The following is a 24,158-nucleotide window of genomic DNA, read 5'->3' as shown; positions in this document are numbered from 1 at the left end:
CAGACCGTTCCCACTAACAGCTCTGTTTCCTAACTGCAGCCATTTGAACACTTCGTGGTGGGTCCAGGTATAATATATGTGCTAAAGAGGATAATGTCAACAAGCTGTGAAGGTAGTAATTTACCAACTCTCTATTTCTAATTTTGAAAAGCTGGAGTGAAGAAAGGGGGGAAGAAGGTGTTGTTCCTCTTCTAAAGACAGCTTTGAGAAAACTGTAAAAACGAGGGAAAAAACCTACAGATCAACTTCATTGTGACCCACCTACAGAGAGAGAAGGAATTTCAGGAGAGCAAAGTCACCTCAGGGTGCAGCAGGTGCAAAATGAGGCATCAAGATTTCATTTCTAGCTCTCCCCTGGCTGGGTAAGTAATGCAGACTAGTGCTACTCCCCCAGCTGGGAGTTTGCAGAGTGATTTTTGTGTGCCAAAGAGGAACACTAACACAGGTACAAGTGAGCTTCTCTGCCAGACTCCTCAGGGACGATGAAAGGATGGAGTGCACATACACACCTGTCTTTGCACAACAAAAAATGGTTCCTTCCAGTAAAAGAGGGATATACCAGCCACATGAGTCTGGAAGGGAGCAGTCTCTTCTCCCACACTCCCCTTATATGCAGCAATGAGTGAACCTCCAAGTTCACCATCTGCCTAGAAGAACAGACTCTGGCCCACTGGTATCTACTGCCCCCAACACTACTGTTTCATGCTCTGGAAAACTGAGGGCCATATGCAGCTGCCATTATGTCCAGAAGTATAAATTTAGGCCCTTCTAACTTTGCCTCTATTCTGAGGCCTTGTCCGCAGTTGCAATCCTAGTATTTGCAGTCACTGTGTGCTGAAAATACCCCAACAGGCCCTCTCAAGTCTTTGTAGCCTCTGTTCATGAGTGTTCGGCTCAGTTCGCCATCTTCTCCAAAGAGCTACTTCTTGTCTCTTCTTCCATTGCTCTCCTCCCGCGCTGTTTTTTTCTGCCCTTTCAGGATAGCCTTTATCCAAGATGCCTTCAGACAATGCAGAGCTCCAAGTACTGAACCTGAGCATCTGCAGGCACCGAACACCCAGCCATGACCCCAAAACTATTTTGAACACAAACTTGGTAAGCTAGCTCTCTGCTGTGCCATATTCTGCCTCCCTTTTAACCGAGCAGAAAATGCCGTGAGCCTCTTAACTTTTGGACCGTGGTGTCATGCAACTCAGCTAGTCACAAGGCATCACGCAGGAATAACCTTTCGGAGGTGCCAAACCTGGTTATGCTCAGGGAGAGCCAGCATAGCTGACCCCATTCCCCTCACATTTAATGACAGTCTCCCTTTACGCTGCCAGGAACTTTTGGTCAGGCCATACTTCTGCCCTTGCCAGGAAGGGCAGGATGGGTCTTACAGAGCCAGAGGACCCTGCAAATGCTAGCAAATGCTCCCAAATGGTCACCGCGGCAGTCTCCAGCATCGCCCCATCTTCATGCAGACAAGGGGCTGCTGTTGGGCGGACAAAGCCGCGTTGTGCTGCGACCTCATCGCCCAGCTGTGGAGCTGGGAAAGCGTTGCAGGTGTGAGGTACAGTCACAATGAAAGCAGTCGGAAGCAATCAAGCCTTTTCTGTGCTTTGGGACTTGATGACCCACTAGTGCTTTCCATTATCAATTCCTCTGCTAGGAACACAGGTCTTGTAATTACAGCAGAGAACGGCACAGCCCTCCCCACCAGACTCCCACTTCCCAGGCCTCTCCCATTGACCTTGAACTGAATGGCATCTCCTGGCAAAAGCAAGAGAAAAAGCTGCTGTTTTTCATAACAATGCGCTGCAAATTGACAAGCAGGGAAACATCACACTGAATTACCTTGCTGAACTCAGCAAAAACATCTCCAGGCTGGGAGTGTCTAATTAGCTGAAAGAGCCAAAAATGCTAATTCTGCCTGCTGCCACCCACCTTCTCAGTAATTCAAGGCACTGAGGAGGTGAGGGTCACCTGGTCAGAACAAAACCACAGATACTGCAAAATACAGGCAAATGGGACAATACAAACAAACGCACCTGGATTTTTACAGAGGGCAGGGGCCTGGCTCAGGTGGTCCATACTCACATACCTGCTCACAGGGCAGAGGAGGGCTGTGACCCAGTACCATCACCCGGAGAGGGTAAATCACAGCTAACAGACTGCTTGGCTCATCTGTTCAAGGGTACCTGGCGTCAACTGCACCTCAGCCTCTGCTTTTGGGAGCCACATATCCTACAGGTTCTCTGGTCTTGTGTACAAGCAACACTCGTCTCTCCTCCTCCCTAAGAGTCTTTCTTTCCCTCTTTGCCACCTTCTTCATTTCAGCCATAAAAATATTTTGAGGAGCCTTGTAGTCAGAGTATAAAATGGGTAACCTGGAGCTCCCATCTTCACTGACATTTCAGGTGTACCAAAATGCTCAAGCTAAATCAAACACTGGAAGTAATACAGTTGTGCTGGCACAGCGCTCTGCCTGGACTAACATGCTCCCCTTCTCAGCAGGGCTAATTAGTGCAGGTGGAGAACTTCACCAGCATCGTTACACAGCTTCCTCGCTGCACCTTCCTCCCTGAGGCACCCGTGCACAGCTTTGCCTCCACCATCTCGTAGGTAGAACGAATTACTGATGTTCTTAGGTGCCTTGATAATATCCCATTATATCCCATCCCTTCGTACTTCCTGTACTGCAAAGTAAACCCAGATTAGTCTGATTATTTATAATACAGCTCTCTGTGGTATCTGAATATCTGAAGTACTGGGTGAGGAAGGTGGTTCTACATTTCCAGAAAGGTTGTTGTTCAATATCCAAAGGTACACAATCACATTTTCCCATACATCCCGTATCATTGCTCCCTTCAGAATACAGCACAACATAACTTCCACGAAGAGCTGAAGATTGCAGGCTGGTGATTTTTTACACACTGGAAAACCCAATTGTTCTCAGTTCTCCATTTGTGACAATCCCCCAACAAAAGTGACAGTCTGTGGGATCTGTTAAGAGCTTCTGAGAAGAGATACCACTTCTTTTAATTATACTACATGCAAACTCCAGTCTTTTCTAGTATTTGCCACTGGAGAGAAGAGCTCACTTAGAGAGAGGGGGAAAAATAAAGTAATTAAAATAATAGCTATAAGCCTAGCTGAGAGATAATAAATGACAGTGCAGTAGAATGCTAATGCCATGTTCTTGGCTCCTTTTGAATGGACATGTACAGCTCATCTGAAAAGTCTTGCTTCAGTGAGCAGATCTCTCCCCAAAGGTTTGTCCTCTGCAGCTATGAAAAATGTATGAGATACAAAAGGAATTTTTAAAATCCCTTGCTAGGACTAAATTAGTTTGGTCAACAGCCACGTCTGACCTCCCTCTCCTTTCCCAAGGACTGACAGGCACTCCACTTCCTCATCTTCGCAAGGTGATGCAAAGCCCTTTTTTCCTGACAAGTGATGAGTAATGACTGTAGTCTTCCCAGCTAGGCCATCAGTCTGGGGACTGGGGCTTCTGGGTGTATTCTCAGATATGCTGCTCCCAAAGCTTCTGAAGCCCTGATCTCTCCCACTTCCCTGATTTCAGGCATGGATTCCAAGGCAGTAAACAGCCTCAGGACCATTCAGACCATGTGTCACCGTCATGGTGTGTCTGTTAGCTGGGATACAAACAAATGCAATGTGACTCTTATCATTAGGAAAAAGAGGGGAGCAAGAGCAAAGAAGAGCACCACAGATCAGCCCTGAAAGCTGCTTTCTCTGTCAATGCAGAGGAGCCACTGTGATCACTGATTACATGCACATCATTTTCACCTACAGCACATTTCTGGCATGCCACTGGCAGGGCGAGGTATGAACATCACTGGAGGGTGGAGGATTCCTACAAAGCTAATTAGTTCCTCTAAAACAAGTCAGAAAGCAAAGGAGAAGGTAATCTGTGTGATGGAGTATTTTCAGTGAACTACTAGCAGTGGAGGTGATCCCACCAAGCACTGTCCTCAGACTCCTGAAGTTCATACCCTAGCTTGCTGGAAGACTTCACAGAACAAACTATAATCTCACAGGCTCACATTTTGCAAAGCCCCTTTGGTGAACGCTCATGCACGCACATGCACACGTCAGAGTGCTGCCTGCATCCCAGTGCTGCACTTTCGGTCCTTTGGGCCCTGCAGTAGGAACAGCTGCAGAGCAGAGGAAGCTCCAGCAGAGGAGCTATTGACTGACTGCAGAGCACAAAGTGACTTCAGTGTCTAGTATCAGAGGAGTCAAAAAAGCACCTCTACATGGCACAGACAGGGCCTGACGGCACAGCTGGAAGCAAACACGACAGTAAGAGGAAATGGTAGTGGCAGAGACCATTGAAAAGTGCCACCTTGCCATTGGCAAAACTCTGGGCTGACACAGCTCTACAGTTCTGGGGCACTGGCTGGTTCCCTCCGAGGAACCAGCACTGTTTTGGGCTGTATAAACTTACCCAAAGTGTCCGTGTACTTATCTCAGGTTGCACAGACGCTAGCAACTCTTCACTAGTGCAAGGACATCCATATCCTAAACCAGCAAGGCACAGGGCAGACACAGCTAATGCCAGCAAAATGCTCCAGCCGTAAGCACTGTCTGCAGCCTCCGCCAGTAGGCTTATTCAGCTGAATATTTATCCAAGGACTCATGTTAGCACCGATGTGCTGGCCAGGGGTCATCCCTATCAGACTGACACATAGATAAGCAGGCTTGGTGTTTTGCTTAGATGTGCAATGTAGCACAGGCACACAGATATTTTGGAAATTGTGCCCTAAAACTACTCTGCTGCAGTCGAGGGAGCAGGAAGAGAAGTGTTGTATGCCACGGTGTGCCAGTTTTGCTCATTCCCCGGATAATGCCCAAACCCCCCGAGACGCGATTTCCTGCACCCAGTGGGAAATGCCGCAGTTCTGCCACCGCACAGCCCGGGAGCTGCCTATTCCTGCTGCAGCCCAGTTACCACGTGCCCAAGGACGGTGGTTATAAATGCTGTTTCAGGGAGCTGGAAAAAGACAGGAAATGTGGGTCAGACAAAGCACGTTTCATCCAGTCAGTTCAGTAACATTTTGAGAGTGTTTCAGCTGGTCGTTCTTGAATTGAACCTTTTGACTTTCCACTTTCCTTCTAAAATTGATGTATATCTTTAGAAAAGGTAAGAAAGTGGTTAAATAACTCTCCAAATACAGCAGGACTTTCCAGGTGAAAAATCAATCAAAAGTTTTCTAAAGCCCTATTCTGCCACTAAACCAAATACACACACACACACACACACACACACAAACACCCATACATATGTGTGTGTGTTTATATACTATATAATTTGCGCAATTCTAGTATCATTGATATTAATAGCAATCTATCATTACCACCCCATCAGCCTTCAGGAAGCTTTCCCATAAAGCCCTGCTGAAACCTCCTGACACATCAGTTAAAACCAACAGTGAAAAAACACCTAGCGACATCTTGCTTTGGCCTCGTGCTTCAGGTGGGAAGACGGGAAGCAGGGCAGCTACCGTTAGAGATGGAGAGAAAGATATCACTTTATCACCGCTTTTAAGCAATAGCAGGTTTTTGAATATGATGTTGCCAAAAACAATTGACGTACATGAAATGTTTTACACGCTCCTGCTGCCGGACGAAATAACCAGCAGTCATGTGGCTTATAGCAGAACCCATGTACTTTCCCACTAATAGCAGCTTCTCTTCCAAAGATACTCAGCACTAAAGTCTCAGGGCAGTCATTCTGTGTTTTCTGCAAGCGCAGCTGGCCACACTGCGCTTGTTACGGCAGGGCCGGCCGACGGCAGAGCCCCAGCACTCGCCGGGGGACGGGGCCCGGCAGAGCCGGCGGCTTGCCAGCCATCAGCGCCCCGAGCAGGGCCTCGCTCGCTCAGCCAGCTCAAACGCCCCCTTCTCTGGGTCCGTGTGCTGCCTTGTAGCGCTGGTGAATCTACATGGGCTTTCAGCTCTTTCCATCTGTAGGGACTTGGCAAGTTCCCCATCCCTTTCCCCACCTTTTGGGACTCTGAGAAACTTAAATGTCCAACCGGGAGATATTTCTTGAGGATTTCTCTGCTTGCGACAGTGGAGACCCTGGAGATACTTCACTGCAGCTGCAGCCAGGCTGCCACAGGTCAGAAATCCTGCATACGACCACTGGGTAGCAGGCGCGTGGTGTGCCCAGACTGGACGAGGCGCCAAGCCACAGAGGGTGGCTGGAAGGAGCTCCCGCCGTCACCCATCTCCTCGCCTCCTCCGGTTCTCTGACACTGTTGCAGCTACGGGACTCTTCTCCCTCTGCAAACCCTAAGCACTACGAGTGCAAGAGCAATACCTCAGTACGTGAGCTGAGAAATCCCCCGGGAGATACCAGTACGATGGCTTCTGAATACACAATTTCTTTCCCCCACTGGAAATGTAAGTTAGGAGCGTCGCACAGGACCCACCTCAGCTGGGGACGCTCAGTTTGCTCCGGGGGAGAAGTAACTCCTGGAGAGGTTAATATGCTAAATGAATTTAAGGTCTGCAGCAATAGCACTACTGATTTCCCATAACCATGTTTATACAATGCCGCACTTGCAGCCCGTGCCCATCATACCGCATCATTAACCTCCTAAAAACACTTTCTAGGCCATCAAGTAGAAAGAGCAAGCCTCATTAATGCCCCCGGGCTATTTTTGGCTATCTCATTTCCGTCAAGCATCCTGCTTCCTGCACCTTGTTGACAAGGTATTTTGCTAGGGGACTGTGATTCTTAAAACAAAAACACACAGCTGTGACTGACTCCCCACAGGAGCACAGAATTACTCCTACATCATTAAACTAACCCTCATTTTCCGTTCATCTGCCCAAGTTTTCTCCTTTTCACCACCTTGCCAACTAAAGCAGGTCAGGAAGCTAATATAGACATTCATTTTGTCTACTCTAGTAAGACCGTTCCTAAAAATACTCTGGAAAATTGAATCAACATTTTGTAATTTAGCTGGTAAAAGCAATTATTAATAATCAATAGGAACATAATTTTCTTCATCTAGAGCTACTCCAGCTGTAATGTAATTTCAATAGCAAACTTTGTATTGCACACTAAGCAAACATGATGGGCAATATGAGAAAAATACACGGAAAAAAATGGAATATCAAAACCGGCTTTAAAAATAAATTAACTTTCCTTTTCAACCAGCAAATAATTTTAATTCAAATGGCCTTTGGAAAGATAAACTAAATTTTGTCCCTACGTTCCACTGTAAAATGGAAAAAGGTGAAAGAAAACAGAAAGCGCTCATCTGATATTTCAGTCCTTGTCGCTTAATCTATTCACCAATTTCCCTGTATGCAACTCGATGATAATTATTAGTAAGTCAGTGTTCTATATTAAGCTTAAATGAAGTTAAGAGAAACAGTTTAGGAAATAGCAGGGGAAGGATAGAGGGAAAGAGCCTGGGAGCAGGGAGCAGTATCCCCTGGAACGGTGACACAGGAAAAGGGAGTAGTATTCATCATATGTAGCACTGTCCCGAAGCAATAGCTGCTAGAAGATATTAAACATTTAGACATAATGCCAAGAATTGAAGTGGCTGTAGGATAGAGAATTTTTTCATTCAGCAACAGTTAGAAGAGCTTGATAACTCTTCACCTTGCTCAGTGTGGATGTAGGACTTGATAGCTCCCTTTCACAAGACCAGGACAGGCCGATTTCCCCATTTTCGCTGGCTGCGGCATCGCCACAAGGCAGTGCAAACTCCACCACGTAGCCGGCAGCGCCGGTCCCTGCGCCGGCCCGGCCCAGGAGCCTGCAGGAGATGCCCAGCAACACGCGCCTGCTCCCTGCGTGCCCAGGGAAGAGCAGCCACAGCCATTAACGCCTGGCGGAGACAGCAAATAGCATCACGCTGATGTAAAAAATAAAAAATCTGTGGTCTAGAGGAAAGCTCTTGGGGCAGAGAAGTGACTCCCATACTGTCATGCTTTCACAGCATCTGGGAGCAGCAGAAGTGCTCAAAATTGCAACCGTAATATTCAGACATCTAGGAGGCCGGAGGCAGGGCATTCTCACTGGGGGATAACCGATTGCCCTGGGTACCTCATACCGGTCCACCAGTTTAGAGAACTAAAGAGATCACTCTGTACAACTCTGAGCAACACACACACTACTAGAAGGACTACTACCAGGCTCAGGACTACAGTCAAGCAAACAGCATTTTGTGATGTGTATCTTCATTTCCATTCAATTTAGAGTGAAATGCACATCTGCACTTTTGCTCAAGCAAGTCCCACTATGAAATAGGTTTTCTGGAGACTGAGAGAGATCTTGCAGATAAAAAATGAGGAATATTTTCTTCCCCCAATTTGATAAATTTGCTGTGGGTGCCTATGCTTTCCAAATCAATAAACAAGTGCCAATTCATGCAAAGATTTAACTTGTAAGTGTGACCAACGCATTGCTTTTTCTTTCAGCCAAGAACAGCAGATGCTACACAGCTCTGTGAAAGTATTGGTACTTAATGGGTATTGATGACTAGATCAAGCCAACCAGGCAAAAGAAAAATACTACTGAATTGCTGGAACTCTTTCCACATTCAGGAGCTGCTAAGCAAGGCCCCACTTGCTGGGGAGCAACTTCACACCTCTTATCAAAACCCCAGCCAGTCCAGACAGAGTTACCACCACAGCTGGCATTACGGGAGGTGTCGTTCTCCAGAAGCACAAGGGAGAACATCCTGGTAGATATTACAGCTGACTATTTCACATACTCACATAAAAATATTTTAAAATTTTTCCACTTTCTAACCCAAGAAGTGGCATTACTCATTGATTTATTGCTGTAAGAACATGAGACACGAGTCCTGCACTATGCTTTGCGCTAGTTATAACACCTGTATTACTAGTGGAGCTGTGGAAGACCAACGATCTTGGTCAAGCAGGCAACATAGTACAATATATATCTTAGTCTGTTCTGTAACATGTTTTCTACATGCAGTATTGTGCGACATTTAGAAGTGGCACGTTTTCTTTCTGTTCAGTTTAGAAGACTTCCCTCATTAAGGCTCAGAGCAAGTTGCAAAATTTTTTTTGCAATCCCCAAACAAAAAAGGAGTATGATCAAGCTTACCATTTCAAACAAGCCAGGAGAAATATCCACATACTAAAGCCCTTACACATCAGCTTACACATTAGCTGTCTGCATCCTTTCAAAGGCTAAATGGAAATTGATATGCCCAGGCAACGCTATAAACTATTTCAGACAGAAGCAGATGAGCAGGTGAGTCCCAGAGTCTGCACACAGTACACCAGGAGCATCCCCTAGCTCTAGAAAGAGATCCACAAAGCTTATGGCAGCCTTTGTTCGACAGTTCAGATTGGTAAAGGCTTGTACTTTTTATTCCCATGACTCCCACATTATTTTACTATTTTAATCCCAAAATACCTGACCACTCTAAAACAAAATCAGAAGAATCCAGAAGCTACTCAAAGTCTTTGGGTATTTTCACTTCTTTCAGATTGTACCACATTTGTAAATATGGTAAGAACTCAATTTTCAGGAAAAAAGAAATTTAAACTAGCCTGAAGTTTTGGAATAAAGTTGGATGATTGTCCCGACAACGATGGAACAACTCCATGGAGCCCCACTATTTAATGAAAACCCATTACTGTGATGGCACAAAACTGGAGGGTAAGAATGCATTGGAGTCTCTCCTCTTCCAGTGGGTAAGTCACAGAGTGCGCTTGTCCGCAGCACTGGAGTTCGCTCTCTGCAAGTAACGGTGCAGATTAACAGCAATAGTGCAGTGTCCATTGAGGAGGAAACATTAGAAGAGATGGATCACCTCTTTCTAATTAGCAGCATCTTCCTAAGGTGCGCTTCCTCTAGGAGAATATTTTAAAGACTAAATGAACACTCAGCTGCCCATAGAAATACCAGAAGTGGACTCTGCCATCAGCTCATGCCAACGCACAGAGATGGCAAAGAGCAGCACTGGCACCCCAGGCTCACCCGTTTCCTCCGTCCATAGTTTGGCAGGTAGCTGCACTAACACACACGCTGCATTTATGCCTCTCAGCCCGGGACTCACATGGGCCAGCCTCGATTTACCTGGTGTCAGAAGGCCTCTATAATTAACCAGGCTATTATTTTTTTAAGCATTTACTGAGAGACTTCTCATTTGAAACGGGATTCTCTTTTCATCTGCTGTTTTGGACAGATATTTTCTCTCTAGAGGAATTAGAGTCACATTGGAATATGACTCAAAGCTGGCTTTAATTTATATTTTCAAACAGCCTAACTATTCAGGCTTTTGAAGACTGGTTCCTCTTGGAAAGAGAAAAAAAGCTCGTGGGCTATGTCCTTCACATCCGTGCCCACGCGCAGTCGCTACCTGCTGGGAGCGGACTCCCGCCAGGACGCCGGGCCCCGAGCGCTTGGTGTTCATCATGAACGACGTGGGCGCCAGGCGGACGTCAAGGAGTTCTCAAACACCTCGGATCCCACCAAAGGAAAACGCGGTCAGAGAGGGCAGCGAGGGCTAAGTGCCAAAGCGCCATGAAATTAAAAAGTCAGGGAAGAAAACATTAGCAGCAAACGAGTTTGTCTCCTTAATCTGACAGCTCGGCACAGCCTACAAATGCTTGATTCTTGGCAGGAGGGGTCAGCGGGTTTTTGGCCACAGAAGTAGAAGATCAGGGTCAGACAGAGCTCAGGTGCCGTACGTAGTTTCAACTTTGATATAACGTAAAACGAAAGCATCCCTCCGCTCCTGGCATTTCCCCCTCGCCCCCCCCACGGCAGCTGCGACGGAGACGGCGCGGCGCTGCCTGCGGCTCCGGCCCCTCGCCGCCGCCGCTCCTCCCCAGTGCCGCAGCGAGCGGAGCTTTCCGGGGGCGCTTTGGGCGGGAAGCGACGCAGCCGCGGCCCAGGCGCACACAGGGCCACGGGGAGGTTTTGCGCACCAACCGTCCCAGCCCGCGGTGCGCCCAGCGGCGATGCTACCGTGCCTACGGAGATTCGCACCGCTGCCTAAAAGCAAAGCTTTTAGAGGCAGTGGAGAAGCTGCAGAGCCATTTAAATGCCCTCAGGGATAAAACTAAGCATCATTTCACATGCTGTAAAGGCCGTTTTCCACTAAAGAAAGTGGGCTGAAAGAAAACCACTAAGAGGGAAAAAGGAGGCCCAGCGGCCGGCACGGCAAGACCCCCGGCCGTGCAGAACAGGAGCTTTCGCCAGGTTTCGCGAGGCGCCGAGCTCCCCGACACTGCGACGCCGCGCGCGCCGGCGCCCAGGCGCAAAGCCCCGCGCGAGGGGAGGCCCCGCGTGAGGGGAGGCCCCGCGCCGGCCACTTACTTGGTGTTGTCCGAGTCAATAGCGTGAAAGAGCTTCTCAAGTTCCTCCTCGTCGAGCGTCCCGTCGGAAAAAAAGGCCTGGAACTCCTCCAGGGACAGCTTCCCGTCATCTGCAAGCAGCAACACAGCAGGCGTTAGGGACGGGCCGGCCGGGCAAAGCCCCCAGACCCCAAGCCGAGAGCCACGGGCCGGCGGGGGCAGGAGCCGCCTGAGGAAAGGGCCGCGGCTTCCTCCTCGGCGCGTACCACAAAACGCCGGGCGTTTCGCAGACCGGAGGCGGCAGGGCTTCCCCCTCAGGCTCGGAGGGCCCGGTGCGCCGCGGGGGGCAGCGGCTCCCCGATCGCCCCCCGCGGCCGCGCTGCCGGCGCGTGGCGTCCCCAGCGGCACATCTCCACGGAGCGAGCGGCACGGCATCGTCTGCAAACCTCCCTCGCCGCTCCAGGCCCCCAAACGCCCCCGGCGGACTAGAAACACGCTCGCGCAGCCAGCCGCCCTCGTGGCGGGCGGATGGACAGATGGACGGCCCCAGGCTCCCGCCGCAGCAGCGGAGCCGCACACGCGGCCTGAGCCCTTCGCCTACGGCATGTTCACACGGCGCGGGACGCTCATTAAGGGACGCGCACCATGTGGAGAAAAGCCCAAGGCTGGAATGAGCAGACCCCCAGTATCTTTTGCCATCTCCATCCAGCTGCACTTTCTCCATGCAGTGGACCTCCTAGATCTGGACAGGAACGCAAAACAGCAGCCACCGAGCACAACGAGATACGTTTTGCTTCTGCTGTCTACTGTTTAAACACACAAGGGCTCTGTCACCTTAATATTGTGCCTGTACTTCTAAAGGGACTCGATGACACACCAGATCCATCTGCCTGGCCATACGGGCTACAGCTTGCTGGGTGCCTCTTGGCAAATCCACCAGCGAGCGAAGGAATCACAAGGCAGAGGTTTAATACAGATCTCCCGGGCACCGGCCACCCACATACTGACTTGCAGTGATTTCACCAGCAACCTCCAAGCTGGCTACTCACTCGTGAATGCTTCTTTTAACACCCTCTCCAGGCAGATTTTCAGAGGTTTCTTCCTGCAGACAGTCAGTGCTTGGGAAAGAGAGTCTCTGCTCTCAACTCAGAGTTTGCAGATTTGAAAATTCGGCCTTAAACTTTGCATATACGTCCTCGGTCCTGAGAACCACCTTTGACTAAAGATAAGGAAAGAGGCTGGGTGTTTTCGAGCCTTCCCAGTTAACGAAAAAGATGCCAAACACATAACTGGTTACCTTGGCCCATATACGCATTGGCCTCATCATTAATATAACACTGGGGCTACTACTGCCTGCTTAAAAGACTGAGAAAGGAAAGTGTGACTAAATCCATGTACAAAGTCATATAAGGAGGAATCCTTTACAGCTTTTGCTCTTAAGGTAACAAAGGCACAAACCTAACTGCTAAATCAGGAGTCTTTCTGTGTGTGCTGTGGACAGGTACATCGCGTCTAAAGCCACAGCTGGAAGTGAGAAAGAGAAGGGGTGGAAAAAGCTCCCATGAGGAAGTTCAGCCATGAAGCAATGGGAAAGAGACACAGAGCTTTAAAGTAACTTTAATTTACCCCAAGTTTCTTCTTCAAGCCACGGTGCTGTTGTGGTGCAGCAGCGCCTTGGGTGGACTAACTATTCCAGTGTCACGTACTATTTAGAGCCTTTCCATTCATATCCTCAGAACAGGAGATTCATGGACTGGAAATGCTGCCTACTTTGCAACAGGAGAATGTTTCATTTATTATTTAATCAAATCAATTATAAACCCTGTTGTTTCTCTTTCAGGAAATGATGCTGGAGGACAGAATTAGCCAACTCCTCACATACTTATCAATATTTCTTCCCCAAACTAAATAAGTCTGCTGTTCTTAAAACATATCTACATTGCCAAATGCTAACCCAGTTCCCCTTGCCTGACACAGATGAAGTTAGAACAGTGATGAATTGAGCCTAAGATACCTCTTTAATTAGCAATTACACAAAAGAACACAGCAGGAGAACAAAAACTAAAACAACAATGGGTGAAAGGGGTATAATTTTCAGAGCATCATAACGGCTACAGAGAATGCCCAGCTGCCTGTGCTGTTTTTCCACATTTCTTCCAGTTTCTTCCCCAAACTCTTTTTAACAGGAGGGTGGCAGAGTAACAACGCACAGCTCATAGATTTGGTCCCAGATTTGCTGTCTGGTCTGTGCAGGTGCAAGGTGGCTCAGTCCGGGGAAGACCAGCAACACATCGTACTGGATCAGGGCATACAGTCACAAGGAAGACATGTCCCACCCAGCTCAGCCACAGGCCTCATTCCAGCGTTGATATTTTCATTGCCAAGGAAAGGCCCAGACTAACAAGTATCAACAGAAAACAACTTTGTGCAATGGTAGAAGATACATGATTACAGAAAAATAAAGTGTTGGGGAGGATTGGGGGGGGAGGGGATGGGATGGGACAAGTACCTATTGCTTAAAGCATCCCACCTAGAGTTGGAAGTGTCACTTGGAAGCTAACCCAGTGAGGATGCTCTTTTGCAAGCAGATAAAAAAGACTGTGATCCAGACTAATGGCCCAATGCACGTGATGCCCTATCTATCCACCTCTGCGTATTTCGTAACTGGATGAAAAACTTCCATGGTGCCCTTATTTATGTAATATCCTAGCCAAGATCAAGGTTGGATTTCTTCTGATCCCAACTGGCAGTGAATATATGTCTTCAAGCATAAAGATCAAAAAGAGAAATAGCATTTTTATCCCATGAGGTCTAAGCTGTTCTTTATATAGGATACATTTTTCTGGCAAACCTTAAGTAAGTGCCTGCTCACCTCAGAAATGCCCTCTACACAGAGACCAGGCAGAGTAAATTTCCCAGGAAAGTAACTCAAATTAACTTACTGGGAAAGAGAAATTGTAGTCTAGTGAATTTTTCCAGTAGGGTACTTTAATCTGAGTTTACAGTTCAGTTACCTCCAAGAAACAGTCAAAGGTGTTTCTCTTTAAGTTTAAGGAAGAAGTTGTCTTTTTCCTTAACCTAGTTTATATCTTATGACTTGTCTCTTTTGGTTTCACTCTTACTTGATTTTTTTGAGTAATGCGTTATTGTTGCAGCCTCTGAAACATCACTGTCTAAAATCTAAAAGGTGCCAAAATGCTGCTATGGTTCCTCTCTCACAGCTTCTGAAGTACCCAGGTGAGAGGAGAGAGGCAGGCAGCAATTCACCATGACAGGTCAGATCATTTAAAAGCAACGGCGCACATGCTGAATGGATATGAAGTTTGCCTATCCAGGTGGAAGAGCAGATCTAGAGGAGAAAATATACAATGGCACAGCTCTTCAGTAACACTGAAGTGGCAATTTGCTGGTGATCTAGGATAACATAAACTCAGCATTATTATTAAAGTGTTGAAGGCTTGCTGGCACGCCTGGAATATGAATAGCCTGTGGCATGTAACAGCAAGAAGAAATACAGGATCAGGGAAGGATCTAGAGGAAGGAGGAGGTGAGAGTAAATTTAGTTCACCTCCTCCTTCCTCTAGATCCTTCCCTGATCCTTCCCTTTTTTTTTTTTTGCAGACACCACAAAACTGATTGGCCCCTGGGAGGAATCTGAATAGGAAAAGTGCAAATTTTAGTAGTAAACACTGCTCAAGATTTTCATTCCCCAACAAATAAGACCATAAAGTGCCAGTCAGCTTAAAGTTGATCACTATTTAATACAAGCTTGACTCCTTGTCTGCAAACACACAAAGAAAAAGTATGCCAGAGTAACAAAACAATCCTTGAGCTGCATATTTGTGACCGCAAAAGAGCCTTGAAGCAGTGCACTGCTAGAGCCTAGTAGACAAGGAGGCCTTCAGGGAACTCAAGTGATAAGAGGAAGCAGAGCAGGCTGGGATTTGAAAGTTAAAATTAAAATGGTGGAAAATCCTGGATAAAGAGGATTGTCCACAACTTTACTGACATGCAGGTTCAACAGCCAGTGCACATCGTGATAAGAGCTGATGCAGCCTGAAGATGGTGTGCTCTAGGAACAGCCTTATCAGGAAAGTCACAGAAAAGCGAGCTTTTTCTGAAAGCAGAAATTTCTGCAGTTACCAAAGAATGGATAAGACTTTCAGAAAACTGCTTTTTGCTGAAAATGTCTGGGTGCTAGAGATATAGAGTCTCCAAAGGAACTGGTACATGTCGTATCAGAACGGCATCATAAATCATACAGTTCAGCCTAGCCCACATCCTACTCGGTAGGAGCTCATTTTGAGACATTTCTGTCTTAAAATCTACTCCTACTTTTGATAACAATTATAATAGAAAAATGGATATTCCATACCAGATCTCATTAAAGAAAATAAAGATTTCATCAATTTCAAGTTCTAAAGAAACCGTTGAGGCTTTGTAATCTGGACTAGCATAGTAAAGGCAGGCAAAGTAGTTTCACCTACTCAGCCCCCCTTTAAGCCCAGTACTTTAAGTCAACACTTAAGCTGGCAGCTAAGACAAACACCATGAACTAGGAGTTGCCTATATTGCCACTGATCTGCTGAGGAAAGGGCTAATCAGGGCACAGCTATTCTTTAATCATACTTTCTTGAGAGAGTATTCTTGATTTTACTCCTGCTTTCCAAAATAACTGAATCTCAGGCAAAGGCCCAGAGTTTATCAAAGTTAAGAGTAACTGAAGAGAGAGGGCTATAATGGAGAACATCAGACAGCCCCAGCTGGGATTTTATTATTGTCACATTTGCCATTGTAAAAATCCGAGGAGTCTAGAGGCGGCTTTTACGCCTTCTATCTCACACAATCAGACTGCTCTCACGGTCTAATGCAGCAGGGGGAAAATCAAGCTAAGATCATAAATTGTCCAAAATACAGCTAATTTGACAGTTAAGTTTTTGGAAATTCACTCAGCAACAGAAATAGCTTAAAGCATCTACAAGATAATGTCACTTTTCTGACTGCAATTTTGCTAAGTCTATTCAAAATTATATCAGGTTGACACTGCTCATATATTATCTAGCTGTATTATGAACATATTTTATTATTTATTTTTTATTACCGTATGAGTTCTAAAATACTTTTATCCTTGCTTAGTGTTCAAGCATCATTATCTAGCTATATTATGAACATATTTTATTATTTATTTTTATTACCATATGAGTTCTAGAATACTTTTAACCCTGCTTAGTGTTCAAGCACCAAGAGAGCTATTGGACTATTGTGGCCTGTGTACAAAAATGGTGACTGCATTTTTCTTTTTCCGGGGGAAAGCGGGGGAGAATGTGCAGATACACAAATCTGTAAGAACATGGATTGGCTTCCAGACTGGACCTCCATGCAGTCCCCCAGAAGTCAGCAGCAATAGCCTTACTCATTTAAATGAAACTGGATCTGACCTGAGTTTTCAGTCTTGGGCTGTTAGGAAAAATTAACTTCTGGTCCACACATCTAATCTGCAATGGATGCGGAAGACATAGATGGGACACTAAATGTGAAATTATATCAGACTATCCCTCTTAGCAGAGTTTTTACACTGCAAAACCTGCCTCAAATGCTGGACATATTCCATGTTCAGATGGTTGGGCCCATTTTGAGCTTTCTCCAGTGGGACTGCCCTGTTGGGAACATCCAAGGCAGGTGGCCCACAGCTTATCTGTCCCTTTGCCCATGCTGCGGCTCCAACCTCAGCTGTAACCTAGAAACACCCAGAGGTACCTGGAATTGCACTCTGAGGATCAGCTGCAAGGAAAAGTCATACTCAACACAAGAGGAAAAAGGATAAAGCAGCAAGCAGGCTCCTAAGCTAGGAGAAACCCTTTTCAACTGCCACTTTCAGAAGAATTCAGAGTGTTTTGGTCTTTTTTTTTTAGACCATTTATTTTTATCTACATACTGTCCTGATGAATTTTACTGCGACATCTTAATTTCTGACTTTGGGGAGGCCACTGTTCCCTCTGCCCAGCGACCCCACGTCCAGGTTCCCCTCACAGCTAAATCAATCACGTGAATCTAACAGCACAAGTCACCTGCATCGCCCCAAGGCTGCGACTGCACCTTGCATGGCACTGCACGGCCTTTCAACAGGCAGAAACGGGTCAGGTTCACTGCAGCCAAACGCCCTGATCCACTTCCAAAAATCATCTGTAGGTCCTCTGTGACTCACTCTGTCATACAGCAACCAGCTGAAAACTATCCACCCACTTTTACTCTGTATCACAGTATTACTTCAGGGGCAATTGAATTTACTTGAAATCAGGCCTGGTGATTCATCTCAAACTTTGGCGGAAGCTGTGAAACCCTGTGAAAGCCATGGATCGCTGTGTTAGAAGCACATCTCACGTGGCAGTGTCTCCTTACAAGGCAGACAGTGCCATAACCATTGGAATGGAACTCCTGCAAACATCTTTGCTAATGAGATGTGACACACATCGTTAAAAGGAAATTATTAGAATTATAGTAATTTTCTAGTGGAAGGAAACTGGTGAATGACTCCAAAATTACTTCTTTTTTTTCATGAAAATTACCTAATACCCAGCCCAGATGTTTTCTCAAGGGATGATGGCACACCAAGTGGTACGCATGGATAACCTGAGAGACAGCTTGACGTTTCCATCATGCCGAGAGTCTCCATTTGAAACTCTCCTGTGCATTTCCTAATGCTCGCTGGCATTGCTAATGGGACTGACTGGTTGATGCCAGCACAGGAATGCAAAGGCTGATACAGAAGAAACTGCAGCTTCCCATACTGACAAAGCAGGAAGCGAACTTCAGGAGCTGGTGGGCCTTTGCTTAGTCAGATCAACATTAGACTTTTTGTTCTTGGACAAAAATTGATAAAGGCCTTACTGCAATCACTTGCTAAGCCTAATATCAGTATTTGGCATGACCCCTCTGTAAACAACCCTTGTTTTCTTCTCCTGCATTCTCTCAGTTACCCTGACTGCAGCTCTCAAGAACATAAATCATGATGTTTTTCACCCTAAGACAGGCTGTGCACGTGCACCAGTGTCCAACACCACAGGCAGCTCTACTTTCTGAATCATTTTTTTTCTTGCAGTGTCTCCAGCTGATTATTCTGCCTGCCTTGCCCCAAATCCCCTAGCTCCACACAAGACAAATCTATAGGAAGAAAATATTATTTTATTCTCCAGTGACTGGTTCCTGACTAGCGCAATTATAAACGCATCAACTGAAGATAATGTCAATCTCTGCTGACTTGGGTGTAAGCTATCTGCATCCGTGTGTTAACACAAACCTTTGGGATTTTTCTCTTTCCAGAACTATCGTCTTCCCTTCCTATTTTCAGACAAGGCCTGACAAAGACATAAGCTGCACATAGCAAATGAAAGAATATCCCTTAAAAAGTCAGTCAATATCCCTCCCTAGTCATTTACCCCAGTGACAAAGGTCAGCTCATCTTTAGTAACTTCAAGATACTTCTCTGGTATTCAAAGTGTGGAGTTCATCAAACAAAATATTAGGTCAATTTTGTTCTTTTGCTTTATGCTATGCAGCAGATGATGCAACTTTGTGCTAAGACTGAAATTGGTGTGTATTTAAAATCCTTCACAGGCAATGGTAAAGCAAGACGGAGCTCCTTTTTGTACAAGGGTTAATCTTTCCGATTCAGTTAAAAATGGGAATCTTTTTTCATTTCAAAAAGACCAAATCAGACAGCATAAGAGGTTGAATAATGATTTAAAGCCCAATTCTTATCTAGCGTTATGAGTAATACTGCATATTCCAAACAATATGGCTGGCCATCTTCCATATGAGACTTGGCCTGGGAAAGTAAAGATTTCTGTTGTAGTCAGAAACATAATCCTTGTTCTCACCGGAAATAACTTGGGCATCCAGCAATGTCCATTAACATGCCTGAATTTTCACCAAGCTGCTCAGCTTTTATCTTCAAATCAAGCCTTTTGTCATCCCAGATTTAGAAGTGATTTTGGAATTATATTTAATAGCAGCTATAGATAGATACCAAATGTAGGCTGGTAGGCAGGGAGACGTACAGGACTGACAAAGCACATTTTCTCCCACAGTCTTTTGTGAAGGCTTTATTTCTTTCAGTTTTCCAGATAATCCTCACCCTGCAGTAGTGACCTGATTTAAATGTTTTTTTCTGCACTCACCCAATATATAGACTTTGGATGTTATATCACAGCTATTTATAAATGTCTTCCAAAGAAATTCCCACTCCCTGACAAACTAAATGCTGGGATCAGACTTTGCCAGGGCGCAAATAGACTGCCCAGGTTCAATACAGTTGTTGCTTAGTAGAGCCTCTAACAAATGCTACCTGAGCATTTAGAAGATGACTCAGACAAAGATGCCAGTACTCTACAAAGCTGTTTTAATCTACCGTTTTCCTATAGAAAACAAGAGGTAACGCGTTCCAATTTTCCTCTCACTAATTAGAATCTTTTCTTTCAATTTAAAAAGAAAATTAATGTCAACAGCTATTTTCAATACATTTGCTTCACATCTGGAGTGGCACAAGAAAAAAAATGGCAATACTGAGTCAAGTCCTCCACATGGAGTTACTCTGTAATAATTTATGAAAACTGCATGTGATCTGGTCACCAGGATACTTTCTACATGAATAAATTCATCCAGCTTACAGTAGTTTTTTGGGAAAACGTTCAGGAAAAGAAACTATAGCTTGCAGTAAGCTACCTCCTCATAAATAGTTCAAAGTAAGGGACAACAACTGAACTATTAATGTCTTCTGCCGGGCTTCAGCCTGGTACAACACTTGTTCTGCAAAGCAATGGAAAGGCTACAGCCAGCTGAGATGGTCATTGTTAGGAGCGAGGTAGATACAGCTGCAGAGCTGCTCCAAGCTGAGAAAGCAAGTAAGCTTTGGGTCACCAAGGGGGAATAATGGGGTTTTTGCATTACAGCAGCATGCACACCATGAGACCTCAGACTCCACTGGGATAAATGCCATAAAAATACAACCAAACAAAAAAAAGCTTGGTGGCATGTCCTCTCCCCGTTTTCTCCACTCTCCCTCACCAGTCACACAAGAGATCTTTGGTTTAAAGCTGTCACAGCCATCAGCAGGGATGGCTTAGCCTCTAGACTTGCAACTGTCTCTTCCTCTAGGTATTTTTCAGCTTATTTGTCCTCAGCCTGTCTCCTTTACACTGGGTACTACTAAACGGATGACCCTGAACAACCATAGCCTTTTAGCACCTTTGATTTATGTGCCCATTCAAACTGCTTCCCCCGAGAGTTACACAGGCACAAGCCACCAAGGCAAAGCAATGCATTTCTGGGCAGAGCTTTCAATCTCCTGACCTGGACAGCCCCCACCACTGAATTCACGCTCCCAAAGGCTTTGATTCTCCCCATATTCGAACATTTGCCTTGCTCTCTCCATTGTTTTGACTGAACAGAGTTTTTGGGTGTAATCTCCAAAGAAGCTGTAGATACCACAGTATAAAATTGGGATTTCTGTTTTAGAGGAGACTATAAGGCTATAAGTGTCTGAAACCTTGTCCACCTTTGATTCCTACTACTAGATACCCCAGATGTCTTTATTATGTTTATTATATAGGCAGCCTTACGGCAGATCCCTTTTTTTCCAAAGTTAGTCACACTCCTGAACCTCTGTGTTTCAAAACCACCACCAAGCTCTCCATTAACAGATCCCCCATTCAAACCACACAAGTTACTGACAGCCTGTCTAAACATTTGCTCCAAAGGGGAAATAAAACATAAAGATAGCACAGCTTGCAGCTAATAAGAGACCACTCAGTTCTCCAGCAATCCCAAAGGTTGTGAATTCTGACCTAAAAACTTTCTGCTTGCACTTAAGGCAAAATTCTCCCAAGGAAAACAGTGCTAAAAGAGAACAGAACCTGCCTCCTACAGTGCCTTAAGAACAAGTAGTCTCAACAGGAAGCACTGCGAACAATGAAAAATACACTAAAAATAAACATTTGGAGGAAAAATAATATTTGGATACATATATCAAAATATGAAATGCTATAGCTGTTATTTGCCTATACAACAAATAGCTAATGTCTGTGCAGCCGCAAACCAGAGTGTTAAAAGTAATTCTTTGAAAGGTTAAGTATTTCTTTCTATGCATAATAGAGGTGCTCTGGGAATCAGAGATGTATTTGAATCTGTTACTGAGCTCTGCCACCAGGAAAGCAGAGAAGTGGGTTTGTTTGGGAGATTTTTCTGCATTTCCCCCAAGCGCATCAAAAGTTACACCTGATCTCAGGCTGTTGCAAGGCTGTCTTACCATTTCTGCCATGCCATGTGGTTCTCCCATGATGTGTTTTGCTGAAATGCAGTACACCACTTTGCCTGGGAAAACAGGTGTTCTCATTGTCCATGGGCTGAAAGGCAGAAAACTCGGGGTGATGGACAGACATGAGAAAACGATGGCAGCATTACTGTGCCTGACAGCGGCATTCAGCATGCTCTCTCTCGGCACTCCTAGTACTCACGTTTGCCCTTGAACAAAGCTGTTTTCATGCACGTCTCTCCAAAAGACTCAAAATCAAGCCAAGCAAATAAAGAAGTGCCCATGAAGTCTTAGACCATGGTCCTTTTCCATCCTGCCTTCCCCACACAAGATTATAAAAGGAAGCTTTCCCAGGTAATCATCTCAGCCAGCATCGAACTGCTGTCTCACGTACAAACAGAGCATGAGGAAAGCTGCATTAGTTGAACAGAGTTGAACAGAGAAACTAAATTAAATCAAGAAAATTGACTGAATATCAATAAGCAGCTGTAAATAGAAGAGTCGCATGATATGAGATGCTGGAACACGCTCACCTCATTCCCTAATGGAGAGCACATGGCTCCCAGCATTTAACGTTCCCTGCACCATGCTGGGTTCAGCACTGACCTGGGAAAAGTCAACTTCTAGTTGTCAAAAGCAATTCTTTTCACCTCCTATCCAGCTAGCAAAGTGCTCCCCTACTCTCGTCTTGGTTGAAGATGGGACCTACGGTAATTCATGCATTCCTGAAATTCAGATTAGCTTCACCTTCATCTGAACAAGAAGACTCTGAGAAGCTACCATGGGTAACCCATTGCAGCCTTCCTTCTTGTTGAGGTGGCTGAGAACAGCCCATATGCGTACATACCAACCTCCTGACCTCCTTCTAGCTTCAGCAGAAAAGAGCAAAAAACCTGTTTCTCTTCAGGGACAAGTCAAGATGTCACTTCTGCAACTTATCAGAACCTGGCCCAAGGAAGGAGGATAAAAGCTTTGCTGCAGAAAGCACATGGCCCTGATATACCATTTAAATCAATTCCTACCAACTTCTGGTTGGGTTCTGTCTTCACTCAAAGAAACTCAGCAGAAGTGACCTCTTGTCCAGATTACGTTTGAAACAGCAGTGAGAACTAGCCACCTTCCTTTTTACTGTGTTTATTCTGTGTCAAGCATTTAGACACTTCAATGACAGGTTCTCTTGTACAACGAGATGTTCAAGCATCCTTGAACCTCTAAGAGGTCATTTCATTTTCATCTCTCTGCTGTGCTTCTCCGGGAGGGAAGCCAAAAGCTGTAGCTCTCCTCCACTTTCCTTTGAACATCCTCCAGGGTTTCAGTAATGGTTTAAGTAAAAAGAGCACACCTGCTCTGGCAGAGAACTAGTTTTTGGTAGCTATGGAGGACTGCCATCATCATGGTTTGGAGTAGACCCTCACTGGCTCATTCATTCCCAGAGAGCGGAGGAGGGGAATTGCTCTTGGCCAGGAGGGCAGATAGCAGATGTAGTGTGCGAGGGAAGTCAGGTTAGACAGAATCATGTAGGGCTCCACTCACTTACACTCCCCTGGAACTTACTGGCATCCTGCGGAGGAGCTGAGACACAGCTTCCTCATGATAGGGCTTTCTGGCACCCCCTGTGACAAGGGCAGAGAGCTGCAACTTTTCTGCAGGCAAACATCAGCGGGAGGGGGTAAACTCTTCCCCGATGGACAACTGAGGAGGAACATCTGCAGAGATGACCTCGAGAAGTAATGAAAGAGACTGCTCTAATTAATGAGACATAGCTCAAATACAGCTGGGCTGCCTGACATTTGGACAACAGCAACATCAGACTTCCCGGGAACCTGAATCTTTCAAGGCTGGAGAGGTTCAGTGCCCCAGGGAGTGGGGGCTGCATGGGGTACTGGGAAGGCATGCAAAGTGGTGGAAGTCCAAGCACCTCAGATGGACCTCTATAAGATCTCTGCGGAGGAGATTACAGCCTGGAGAGCCTTGCTTACAATAAAAACGCTACCATTTTCTGAAAAGCAGACCATGGAGTTATAAATCCCACTTGCACCCAGGTTTTAGCCTGCTTAAAAAGCAGCAGAAGTTACCTGGTTCGGCAGAGAAGACCAGAGTGAGCAGGAAAAGGAAGAAAATTAGACAGCAGATTCTTCTGCTAGTTTAAGTAAAGTCAAATCTAGTTTAAGCCATCACGTAGGGAAACACCATTGCTTAGTGACAGCAATTTCTCACACATTCCTAAAACAAGACAAAACACATCACAATTTGTACAAGGCCCTCTCATCTCACTCAGTCCTGAAAGAGCAGCAAAAGAGGCAGCTCTCTTAAAAGGGAGAAGAGGGGATTGTATATGCTATTTGCAGCAGAGCAGATGATAGCAGAGATTTTGTTTGAAAGAGGAACCCAGATTTTCCTCAATTTTCCCAGCAGCATAAGAAAGGAGAATCAGCACGCTCTTGTGATTCCTGCAGACAGAGCCTGGCTAATGGGGCTGCTAACCTGCAAGTTTACTGAGCAAGTGTACACACAGTAACTTTTCTAAGACTCAGATATT

The 24,158-nt window shown here is 45.7% G+C and overlaps 1 protein-coding gene across 1 annotated transcript in view; it reads right to left on the bottom strand.

Annotated features, from left to right (window-relative positions):
- NECAB2 (N-terminal EF-hand calcium binding protein 2) overlaps positions 1 to 24,158 on the bottom strand; it is a 123,638-nt gene that overhangs the window by 69,685 nt on the left and 29,795 nt on the right. The window contains exon 3 of the mRNA XM_067302913.1: positions 11,333 to 11,441. Coding sequence (XP_067159014.1) covers positions 11,333 to 11,441 — 109 coding nt within the window. The remainder of the gene's footprint in view (positions 1 to 11,332; positions 11,442 to 24,158) is intronic.

Source organism: Apteryx mantelli, chromosome 10 (genome assembly GCF_036417845.1).
Source record: "Apteryx mantelli isolate bAptMan1 chromosome 10, bAptMan1.hap1, whole genome shotgun sequence".
NCBI lineage: Eukaryota > Metazoa > Chordata > Aves > Apterygiformes > Apterygidae > Apteryx > Apteryx mantelli.
This window is presented reverse-complemented; position numbering and strand designations above follow the sequence as displayed.